This window comes from Xiphophorus hellerii, chromosome 1, assembly GCF_003331165.1.
Source record: "Xiphophorus hellerii strain 12219 chromosome 1, Xiphophorus_hellerii-4.1, whole genome shotgun sequence".
In the NCBI taxonomy this organism is placed as follows: Eukaryota; Metazoa; Chordata; class Actinopteri; order Cyprinodontiformes; family Poeciliidae; genus Xiphophorus; species Xiphophorus hellerii.
Genome location: NC_045672.1, coordinates 15293735 through 15306431, shown reverse-complemented (window position 1 = coordinate 15306431; position 12697 = coordinate 15293735). Strand labels below are relative to the sequence as shown.

Genomic DNA, 12697 nt, shown 5'->3' with positions numbered 1-12697 from the left:
ATTGCACAATCCCAGCATCCCACCCCACCCTGTTTCATTTAACTACAATAGACTCCTTGTTTTAGGGGAATTCGGGCTGAATGGCACCATGCTACATTATCATGATATTCCTTGACAATGCAGTTAATCGGGCTCATTCAACCCAGATGACCTTCCACAAATCCCAAAGAACTGCTTGTAGCTGCCCCACAGGACAAAACATGGGCTCATTAAAAACCTAATTTGAAAAGCTGCAGAGATCTAGAGAACTTTCTACTTTTAGTACGGCACCTTTGACACGGAAAAGTGGTTGAGGAGTCAGTACAATGTTTGTCCTTTTGTGTCGAGGCAAGAAAGTAGGCCATTTCTACTGCTCACCACAGTGACAACATTGTATTCAACTGTATGGTGACAAGCATGTTGGGAATGTTTTCCTTTTCGCTTCTTACAAATTTACCATCACATATAGAATGTAATTTGAAATAAGATTATTTTTTTTTTGTCGTAAGGCCATAAGGATCTCATACCAAATTAAAAATACAAACGTCACTAAACAATGTGGTTTTTCTGTGCTGTGGTATTATTTAGTCACATTGTGCAACGTAGTCAGTGGTTAAGAGACGTACCGAGTGATTTTATGCTTGATTGCTAAGCATAATACAGCGAAATGCTCTGGTTTATACTATTGAAGAGCTCAATTCTGGCTGTATTGTGATATATTGAATTTGGAAATCCTGGCAGGCCTTTGGAAATCTCACATTTAATGTAAAGCTCTACCAAGTTTACATGCAAGTATTTTGAGGGTGGCAGTTAAAGGGTTAATTAATCTAATCCTAAGAAGGCTTAAATGAATCAAACATTAAAATAAAATTAAAATAAATAAAATACAATGAAATAAAATAAGAATTAATTGAAGTGGTGAGATGTGTGCATCATAATTGCTTTGAGAAATTATGATGCACATAATCATAATTGCTTAGATCACTAGAGGATCTAGGTCACTAGATCTATGAGGATCACTAGTTTAAATAAAATATGAAACATATACTCTTGTCCTGCTACATTAAAGAATGTGACACAAAAAAGTGACACAAATCTTTTTTTTTCTTTTTGTCATAATATGAAAAATATAAAGTAGGGCAACAATTTATAACTCATACTTTATATGCTCTAAAACTATCACAGATCTGCTCTCACTTACCTGTTTGAGAATGAACTTGTCCTCCTGGTTGATGTGCCAGGCGATGAGAATATGAACGGTGGACAGCACAGTCCCACTAAGTACAGCAGCTCTCATTCTGACAGGCAACAGAGTGTAGATAATATAGACGAAGAAGACCGTCCACCAAAGCCCCTCTGAGGCACTGCGGGGGGACACAGTCAGCACCCCAGAAACCTGCAGGACTATCAGAACCCCGATCACCAGGTAGCTCACAATCCACATGTAGTCTTGATGGAAGCCGTTACGGTTGCACACGACCATCAAGGCCAGAAAGAGAGTCGTGGCCACTGACAGCACTAAGATGTAGGCCACATTAAGTTCAGAGTGGACGCAGTGGAAGGCAATCATGACTCCACACACTACCACCAGCATCCCCATTAGCATAGTGAGGGAGCTCTGGTTGAGTCTGAAGAAATAGCGCTGGTACAGGCGTTCCAGCTTGGCAGACTGAAATTTTTTGGATTGAAAAACCCACATAAGCCATCTCCAGCAGTCTGCAGCAGTCATCTTCTTACACCTTCTCCCTGCTAATTCCCCTACTTCCTCTTCTGGTTTGTCCTTCAGCTCTCCATCCTCCACGCAGGGACTTCCTACACCAACCACCCTTTTCCCATAGTGGTCCTCCTGCCAGCCACACCTCAGGCCAAAGTTGCCCCCACTTGCACCTGCTTCACAGTGGTAATACTGGGGGGAAACATTGGGGACTTCTGAGTCCTCCGAGTCCTTCAGGCAGCTCATGTAACGTGGGTTGCATAGTGATGAGCTGTCCTTCCTCTTCTTGCCATTGCGCTCTCCCCATGCCGTCTTGTGGTCATCCTCTCTGCCTACGAAGAGGCTTCTGGCCCACGACATCCTGCCAAAAACCAAGAGACAACCAGATAAATTTACTGAATTTGCAAAGTGCTTTTCTAGTCATACTGACCACTCAGAGAGCTTTACACTCGAGTCACATTCCCCCAGTCACTCTAGTAAACATATCAACATTCATACATTGATACAGCTCAACATGTTGGACAAGGAAGACGGAATTGATCCACAATCTCGGTTGCATACAGACTACTCTACCAACTGAGCCACAGTAGCTCCTGGAGAATATTTAAGCTGTATAACATTGAGGAACCTCTCACCTGTGTGGGCTTTAATGTGTGTAGAAACACTGTGCTCTTTGGCCAGGCCACTTGTTTATCCCAGCAAGGACACAACATGAGCTCAGAGTCGCCAGAGGCATCAGAGGTTTGGGTGAGTTGAAGTCGCTCTCTTTTTTGTTTCCTTCAGATTCAACTTCTCACACTTATTTTTATCACCTAAAAGGAAAGAAAACACACACGCAAAGAACATTTTATGTCGATGAGCATCAAATAGGAGTTAGGATAAACCATGAGTCTTAATTTCAGTTGCAATTTTCCGATGGTCTGGTCAGAACCTGGTCTAACCATTTGACTTTTGTCAATAATTCAGATTGGTAGTGGTAGATTCATTGTGGATATTTTCCTGGAAGGCTTGGGGCCTCTTATTGGACATTTTATAAACGGTCCAGCCGACCAGAGTGTACCCATCTTCTGACGGTTTCTTCTTGTAGGACAATGTGCCATGTCTAACCTCTCAAATCGGTTTCTCAAACATGACAATTAGTTCATTGTACCTCAATGACATCAGCAGTCTCAAGATGTACAATAGGACACTTTTGGTATGAGTTGCAAAGAGATTCAAATGATGGATTTGAAGCAATTACATAATACAATCATGTCAGTATGGGCCAACAACTCTTAGGAATATTTCACACCTTACTGAATATTTGCCAAGGGGAATTAGGGCATTTCTAAAGACACAATTATCCTGAAGACATGTTGGTACAAGCAAGAAGTTTGTCATAGTGACTGGTAAGTTTGTGTGTGCATCTTTAGGTCACTCTGACTCGAGAGTCGATGAGCCAATAGTCATCTGGCTCTTTAATTTTTTCCACATTAGCTGCTTCTAACAGGCAGACAAAATATGTTGCTGTTCTGTTAGCACAAAAAAGTATTTGTGGTTGACAGCAAAATGTCCTTGTGTTGCCCATCACGGCAATTTGTCATCAAACCACAAAGCGAAACACACAACTATTTCAACAATTCTTTTACAGGGATTATTGTTTTACTGGACTTGCCGCTGAAGGCTTTAGGATCAAAGATAGACTGCGTTCTGCTTTCTCTTTATCACTGCACTCTACCCTAACATCTGTGGTCAAGGATGGGTGTGCTTCATTTGACAACAAAAACCCAGTGACTGGACATCATCAAAGACCAAGAACTCTTCAATGCAGATTAAATTGTCCAATTCCTCCCATTCCTTTTACCTCTAATGGCTAACTATAGCGTCATGTGTCAAGGACATTGCAAACCTCCAAACCTAATAAGCAAATCTCTGCTATGTTCGATAAGCTGACACTATTCGTAAGAAAAGCACAAATAAAAGGTGCTTAAAGAGATGTATAATCTCCACCAGTCCTGAATATGAGTTACTCAACCACAACAGAAAAAACAACAGATTGAGAGTTGCATAAAATGTACAGCTGGTTCAAATTCTGACTCTGAAATACATGAGTGATGGGAAAGTACATTCGTCAACATTAGTGTGGGATTTGGGGAGAGCGGTGCTTCACACAAGCAAGCAATAACTAACACTGTATTTTTCTCACAAGGAGAAAGCATCATAAACATCTTATTAGATGTAAAACTATTCTAGAGTAAGATGGAAATAAGCTGTGAAAGCAACAATTTGTTTTTTCAATAGCTAGCTAACACCATATAAAACAAGCTACTGCTTGTAGTAAAATATAACATATGAAAATAAACATGTTGCAAATCCATAGCTTTTCTTATTTAAATTCATATCTATAGGAGATGTTACACAAACAAAGCTCTCTGTGTTCAATGGGGACACCTGCAAAAATATGGCAGTGGCTACTTGTGCTCCTGAAGGTCATTCTGCAACCCATCCCCACGATGCAAACACAAACTAAAGGGAATTTAGTTTGTGTTAACCTTTTCTTTTTCTTTCACAACAGTTCTAGGGTTTATTAAATCTCAAAGTATGTGAAAAGAATCACTGTTCAATCTGGTTCTGCATTGACCACTCTTGTTATTTTACATGGCGATAGTGAAAAGTAATCCAGATTACTTTTATTGAAATAGCACTTTAATTTGGTATTGAATAGGAATCTATAGTCTCTTTCGCATAGCAGCTCCTTCATAAAGCTGTGGGGGGCCCCTAAACTGCCTCTGGCCTTTCATAAAACTCAACTCAAGCCTGCTTCGTCCTGCACACATGCAAGCTTTTAAAATCAAGCTGGCCTTGAGGAACAAAATGAGGTATGGAATGGAACTGAACGGTGCTGATGTTCAGTGTTACTGATGAAATGGGTCAAACGTCTCTCATTTTGAAAGGTAAAGCACTTCTGTGCAGTAGGACGACTAGTATGTATTTCTTAAGTGTCACTGTTAGACAAGGAGCTACACTTGGATGAAGAGCATTAATCTTTTTTTCTCAGTGCACTTTATCGTGGTCTGTCCATATATAAAGATATATATAACACAAGTTTCTAAAATCAAACTCACTTTCACATTATCCTGTTGCTATTCTTGCTTGGTGAGTCCATCTTGCATCATGTGTGAAAAGAGGCTCTGCAGGTCAAAGGCATACAGGTTGATTTCTAGCCCCCTTTCACCTCAATACTTTAAAACACAGGTGTCAAACTCCAGTCCTCAAGAGCAGGTGTCCGGCAGTTTTTAAATGTGCCACAGGTACAAAACACTGGAATGAAATGGCTTAATTGCCTCCTCCTTGTGTAGATCAGTTCTCCAGAGCCTTGCTAATGACCTAATTATTCTATTCAGGTGTGGTGGAGCAGAGGCACATCTAAAAGTTGCAGGACACCGGCCCTTGAGGACTGTGGTTTGACACCCCTGCTTTAAAACAACACAAAAACAGCAAAAATTTGTCTGAACTAGAATAACACGGTGAGTCGTGTCTATTGATGTCCATTATTTCTCATATTCAACACTCATTAGATGTGTTGTGCTAAAGTGAACCAATAAAGACAGATAACTGAACTCTAGCTGTGGCTAGTTTTATCATAATTGTTAATGCTTCTGAATAAAACATGTTTTAATAGGTTTGCTGTGCACTGCACCTTAGGGCATTGGTCATTGATGGTATGGTTTGTTCAGTGGAAAATATCAGAGTCCTGTTTGTTTGCTTTTTTATTTTCAAACAAATTAAAAAGGTTAATTTATTATCCCTTCAGGATTTTCTTTTGTTTACCTCCAGTTATATATGGCCATATTTTCCTAAAGTGCTTACATTGTAATAACACAGGTGAGCGCCCACCTTCAATGGATTATTTTTATTGAACTTAGTTTATTTATACTGCGAGATTCTAAACAAATGTCAGCTCAAAGCACTTTATAAGACAAATAGATCAATATATGTCCAGTTCAGTCCTAGTTATAAATAAACCAGTTAGTTGAGTTTACTATGCCAAGTTGTCCAAAGTTCTCTTTCTAAAGGAAACTTAAATGATTGCATTGAGTCACCAACTTTACAGCAACTCCTCCTCTTAATGAACCATGTGGCAACAGTATACAGTTTATTGCACTGAGTCATTAACTTTGCAGAAATCCCTCATACTGAGCATGTACACAGAACCCACATGTTCGACTGTCATAACTTTTTTCTTCTTTTTGTAAAAATCTTTTTAGTGCTGCACAGTCCTTTGAGGAAAATGTCACCCTGGGCAGTGAGCCATATCACCCATATCAACTCCACTCCCTGTCATTTATAGGACAACAGTATCACTGAATTCCAGGTTGCCCAAGAATATACAACTTCCACAATTTGTCTATTCTTAGACTTCATGGACATCATTTGGGTATTTACTTGTTGTTGCTTTTAATTGAGGACTGTCCTCTGATTCGTGCTGAAAACATTCTGTAGTCTGCATACAGACATCTGCTATATATCATGAGCTGAATCTGCATCACATGGGCAGATTGGAGTCAGCTGTCCTGCATGCATTACAAATTAGGATTGTAATTTCCATGTAGGCATTCTCGAAAGAACTTAAAGGGGTGTCATTATAGCTTTCCCTTCCACCCCCCTTTTCTTTTAGGTTTTGGCGCGGCCCATTAGTCCTGCTGCCATCACTGCTGAGCCTGATGTTAGAAAACATGTTTGGCAATAACACGTGTAGGCCCTGCCGGTATGGCTGCGGGCAGCCGGCCGAACCGGGGCGCATTACATAACAGGACGCACCAAGTAGCCTACAGGGGAAAGTCGATGGCTCTGCGTGTTCTCATGTATTCTCTTTACCACAGTTCACGTGGACGTAGAGTTGGATCTGATGGGCTGAAGTGAGCCTGGAAGCGCACTGACTGCAGAACAAACTGAGGAGAACTGAATCAAAAGTAAAAGATTCTGCAAGTGGATCCATCAGCACTACCAGTATGCGCAGATAAACATTCACTACATGCTGATAATCGAGTCTGGGTTGCTCAGAATTGAGTACACGGGCCTCTCCCTCATCATGTTTTGACTCCAAACAGATCACTGGACAAGAATAAGGTCATATCCAAAGCTGTCAAGCAACGCGTTTGTTACAAATCCGGCGAAAACTGGAAAAAGTGAAAGAATGGCTGTGTCCTTTTTTTTTTTTTTTTTTTTTTTTTCGTAGGTATGCTGAGCAGCATTGTTGTGTTTATTCCTGCAGAACAGTCCTGGCTGCTAAGCGCCACCGAGACCATTATAACACCGAAAGCCTGTAGTACAGCTCAGCTGTTGGCATTTTTTCCGACTGCTGTATCATCTGACTGCATTTCAGTTCTGACAGATTTACAATGCACGGAAGAAAAGACCGAGAGAAGCGCCGTGGGCTACTCACCATCGGGATATCCATGTATGTCAGAATATATCCGATGTACGAGAAACTCCAACGCCGCAGTGAAGCTCCGCTTCAGCCGGCGCGACGCGCTTCAGATGCGGATCCGTCCGAGTGGAGAGGGCTCTGGGAAGCAGGAGGGAAATTAGTGGGACAGTCTTCGCTCTTCCCAGTGAGAGCTCAGCATTACAATCCGGACGTCTCTCTCTCTGTCGCTCTCTCCCTTTCTTTCTTTCTCTCTCTCTTTCTCCGTCTCTCTCTGTCCCTCTCTCACTCACACACACATAACCTGCTATCCTTATTTGGACATTGCATTAACTCCCATTCATTCAGTCAAACTAAAACTTCAACCGTACGTATAATTAAACCGAACACTTTCCCCACGCCTCATCTCAGCGCACATATCCGCACCAACCCGAACCGCCGGAACCTGTCCAGTAAAGGACTAATTATGCCGACAAGGTCAGAAATCACACACCAAAACAAAAGTCCTAATGAGGTAAGAAAAGCAGGAACATACGTACTCGTTGGCTACTGCATTTCGTTGGACGCATCAGTCCCCCTAGAGGTGACAGGTTTCAATGCTGCTTTGACGGTGGTTCAGTATCAACTCACTGATTCGACCTGGTTACAAACATGCAGATCAAAAGTGGCAGGTGGTCCGTAACAAAAACTGAACTCAGGAAGAAAATCAGATCAAGCCAGAGAGCTCTATCTAGTGGAGAAGATATATAACTTCATCCCACTTTTTAAGAGTGTTTTCATGTGATGCGTGTAAATCAACCCTAAAAACTAAATAAAAAGATGATGGCTGAGCTGGAAAGAGAATATTATTATCCACAGTGCGACGAGTTCTCTACCTGGGCTGAGAGGCCACTCAGAGAAGAAGAGGGCAGTTATTCAAAAGCAACATAAAATCCAAATTAAAGTTTGCAAGGAACTGAATTTTTTTGTTTTGTAATCTACTGAAAGAACGTGTTAAAACGCAATGGCCACTGTTATATTAGTAGAGAAAAGTGGGGAGAACACCTTCCCATCTATGAAGTATCACGGCAGCATCATGTTGTTTTGTTGTAGGAGTGAATAAAGCACTTTGCAAAATAGCTGGAATTATGACAAAAGGACAACGTGTTGAAATACTGAAGCAGCTTCTCAAGAGACATTGGCCAAAATGTTAAAGCTTTAGAAAAAAAATTAAATAATATCCTTCATTAAATCCCAAAATTAATTACAAAGTGGTTTAAATATTACAAGTTGTGCTGATTGCTCATTTAATGTCTTGTGTCATCAACCTGTAGATAAAACCTGATGATCCTTAGTTTCGACTGCCATGTTAATGGGATGATAAAATCTTCCTTTTATCATCTCAGACATCTGTCTGGGGTTAAATCTTCCCTCTCGAGGTGTGACTTGGTAACAGGAATCCATGCGTAAATGTTTGAAAGGTTGATGAATAACACTTGCAACTCAGTGTCATGATGGATTTTTTAAAAAATCCAAAAGTAGTAAAAAAAGATTTTTAAAAGCATTACAGTACATATATCTTAAGGATTGCCGTAGACACCCAGTAAAAAGACAATTCTAGGAAAAAAGTAAATATTAAACATGAAAACCTCAGAGTGCAAAGATACCAAAAGAGAAATTATCTTAACTTTGTCTTTGTTAATATCAGAGAATTGGAAACAAAATCTCAAGTGTCCTTCTATACAGTTTATGTACAGTAAATATATGGTTTCAGTTGTTTATATTGTTTGCTCCCTTGGTTTTCATGTTTATAGTTTGAAAAGCAAACACTGAAAAAAAACAACTTTCGCGCGAGCAGCAAGCAAAAGTCACGTGTCTATTATGTTTAATCCATAAACCTGTAAAGCAGCTTCTGCACTGACACGAACTATTAACTCTTTTGCTTTGAAAACCACAGAACACCTGAGAGATCCCTGCAAGAACGTGAAAAAGTAAGTAAGCGAAGCGTAGCTATACATGAAGTTTTACAGATTAAAACAAACAAACAAAAAGCACATATATTCTTATGGGAAGTTAAAACACTGAAAATAAAAAGAAGCACAGTTGAAAATAAGAAATACATTTAAAAAGTATAAACACGAAAAGGGCAGATTTTAATACAATTCAGCCCTCTGTGTAGAGAGCTAGACATTAGGGTGATGAAAAAAATCTGAAAAATACCTTTGAGGTTGAAAGGCAGCCTTTCAACCTCAAAGGTATTTTTCAGATTTTTTTTTTTTTTTTGAGAGTTGCCTGTATCATTTCCTATGAGAAAATAGTTGCTAGTTGACTAAATATAGTTTGGTACCTATGCACTAAAAATATGTTAATACTAGAAAAAAAATTGTACTCACTTTTAAAAAGATTCAGCAAAGTCAACACAAATAATCAGGCACTTTTCATAACCCGGGGCTTTAAAAGACCCTCCTGCAGTCTTAAAAATGAATCTATGGCACCGACAACCTCTGACCAGATGATATGAGATTACAAGAGGAGATATGAAGCTCTAAAAAGGTCAGAGATGTATAAAGAAACCAAAACACATAGGGGTTTTATAGTAAGGACTGAAAATTTACAGTGGGTTGTAAAATGTAATGGCAGCCAGGGCAAAGAATCTAAAATGGGTGTGATGTGTTGTCTGGTATGTGTCTGTCATGCATTTTGCACTGACTGAAGACAATGAAACCCCTTCTTATGTAAACATATAACATGAGCTGTCACAATAGTCCACTGATAATATACTAATATGATGACATTAATATAATTTATAATGTATAATATGATGATAGCTATCACTCAGAAATGTCCACTGTATTAAACAAATGGGTAATGCTGACCATTCAGTGACCTTACACTCTTTTCTTTTCACAGAGCACAGCACATCTCAGTGGTTTAGTTATCACACTGAATAAATGAAATAACTCTTAGGTACACAACTGTGCTCAGAGCTCATGTCAACACAGAGACGTAGACGGTCGAACAGAGTAGACAGGTTTCAACTTGTCCCATTAGCGTGTGAGGTGGTAGGCTGAGTCACACGGGATTAAAAACGAATATATAGAAAAGTCATCAAACAAGTACTTTGAAAACATATTTTCTCTAACTTTATTCTTGTAGTGTGATGACTTTACTCACAGCTTGTCCAGAAGTGGGCAGTATTGTTTGATGAATGATCCAAGCTGCTCTTTGTCAGAAGGCATCTGACTTTAAATCAGGACTCTGCAGTGAAAGCCAGAAGTTTGCGGGACTTTGTGAGGAGACCAGAGAGAGCATTTCCTCAACAGCAGTTAATGCTTTAAATACCTCTGAGATGGGTCTTCACATTTTTACTTTTCCTCCATAACACAAAACTAGGTGTTTCCATTTTATATATCCAGTTTATCAGGGCTGTTCTCAAGAGGAGAGGAATCCAGGTATGCAGAGACACCATGTAAAAACCACAAGGAAAAGTCAAAGCTGGGATTTGAAACCAAGATCTTGCTTGAGGTAACATGTTACCATGAACACCTTCCATGAAAGTTGATATTTTCTAGTCTCTCTCTGAACAGATCTCGCTGCAGGCCAGGTGAACTTGCCTGCTTGTCAGACCTGTGCATGTTGCCAGATGTTGTTAACATCTTCTACATGTAGACTTTTCCATTGTCATGTTCCGTGTTTTTCTGTGTGTTTATTTTGAGTTTTCTGTGTCTCTGTGTTGTCCTGTTCTCTCCTCGATTACTCCCAGGTGTTTCTCGTTCCCTAATTACCTCGTGTCACCTCCTTAGGTGACACAATTAGATGTGTCACCTAATTACAGGTGACACATCTTAGTGTCACCTGTGTGTCTGTGTCTTTGTCGGGTCCTCGTCGCTTGTTACGTCTTTCCGTTTGCCGGTTCATTTTGCCACGCCTATATTCTGTTGCTACCGGTGTGAGCCCTGGCTTCCGCTCAGCCGTGCCGCCAGAATCTTGTGGACTGTTTTGGAACATTATTTATTATTAAAACAACCATCTCTCTTACCTGGGTCTCCTGGCGTTCTACCTCACCACCCTTCACCACACCATTTTATGACATCGATACCTTAAAGTAGCTGAGGTCAAACTGATTTGAGCTACAGACCTCTTACCAGACTCCTAAAATGCAACAGTTTTCTTTCTGAAGGCCTTCGTCAGCTCTTTTTAATCTCACCATGGTGTTCAGTCTCACTCCAACAGTCAGCAACACATCAAACTAAATTTCTGAAGCTAAAAGAGGAAAAATCACCCTCAAAATACTGGATAGCATCATGTCCTCCTTATGGGATCTGTGTGTAATTTCAGCATTTTAAATGAGAATGAACGTGACGTCCTAATTTATTCCTAACGGCATGGTGCCCTGAAACTTCAACTCTATTAATTATTTAATTAATAATAAATTGTTAATCATAATTATTAATAGTCAGACTGATGTGTTTTATGTTAACCAGTGCAAACTACTGTAGAAAAGTTATAATTTGTTCTCAGAGCACCAGTTTGGTTTTCATGGGGTTGCATGGCTGAAGACCAGACCGGACGTCCATGTTCGGTCTTGTCAACACCTTAATTCAATCAACCATGTGGCAAAAACAAGTCCAGTCCACGGAGGCCCCACCTGGCAACCCAATTTGAAGGTTCTGCTGATCTTGGTATCAGAAGCCTTTGCTCACTTTCAGGAGTCTTATGGAGACCATGCCTTATTGGGTCAGAGCTATTTGACAGAAAAACACACTAAAATTCAGACATAAGAGCACATCCTCCATTTCTAAAGTCCTTACACTGGCTCCCTGTAGGCCAGAGCAGACTTTTTGTTAGTTTGCGAATCATTGACTGGCTTGGCACCAAAACACATTAAAGTTCTTTTTGTTATTGTATCAGCACCTCCACTCAGGTCTTCTGGCTCAAATCTACTCAGCAGCCCCAGAGCCAAACACGGAGAAGCAGCATTCAGTTTTTATGATCCACTAATCTGGAACAAACTTCCAACTGCAAAACATGAGAAACACTGAGCTCCTTCAAATCAAGGCTAAGACCTCACCTGTTTAGAGTTGCGTTTGATTCATTATAACCAGATCATTGATTAATTCATAATCGGTTACTGTATTATGGTTTTTATGCTGTGAAACACTTTGAATTGCCTTGTTGCTGAAATGTGCTATACAAATAAACTTGACTTGTAGTCATAATAATATGCCTGATCCAGTGTATCTCATTTGCTGTGTTTCAAAATCCAAGCATGGCCAGAATTTGAAATGTCCTGCCACAATAAGGGAAGTGACACATAAGGGAGGAAAAATAAACAAAATGGGTTTGTTTCTTTTAAGGTGAAAAGGCAAAGAGGAAAGCAGACAAAGATGTAACACATAGACTCTTCAGTTCCCTCTGTGACCCTGCAGCCTGCTCATCGTGTGACTTTGTCCTGCTGTTTCTGACATTGACAGCATCAAGGAGTATAAAATACAGACAGCAGTGGTCGATTGGTCCTCTGTAAGTGAAGGACACTTTACAGGATGTTGGAGGATGAAGTGCTGGATAAGGGAAAATCGAGAACACCTTCCTCTTGTTCCTGCCTGCCTGGACGTCAG

General features: G+C 40.2%; 1 protein-coding gene across 3 annotated transcripts in view; it reads right to left on the bottom strand.

The window, feature by feature from the left end:
• LOC116726867 (adenylate cyclase type 6-like) overlaps positions 1–7756 on the bottom strand; it is a 46152-nt gene extending 38396 nt beyond the window's left edge. The window contains exons 1-4 of one of the 3 annotated variants that reach the window (XM_032573790.1): positions 7640–7756; positions 7119–7241; positions 2329–2505; positions 1181–2054 (exon numbers count right to left, since the gene is read on the bottom strand). In XM_032573790.1, the coding sequence (XP_032429681.1) occupies positions 1181–2053 (873 nt within the window). In that variant the 5' untranslated portion in view covers position 2054; positions 2329–2505; positions 7119–7241; positions 7640–7756. Of the gene's footprint in view, positions 1–1180; positions 2055–2328; positions 2506–4797; positions 4864–7118; positions 7581–7639 lie in introns of those variants that run through there. The other 2 variants (XM_032573798.1, XM_032573808.1) reach the window with 2 other exon arrangements.
• Between the last annotated feature and the right edge of the window lie 4941 nt (positions 7757–12697).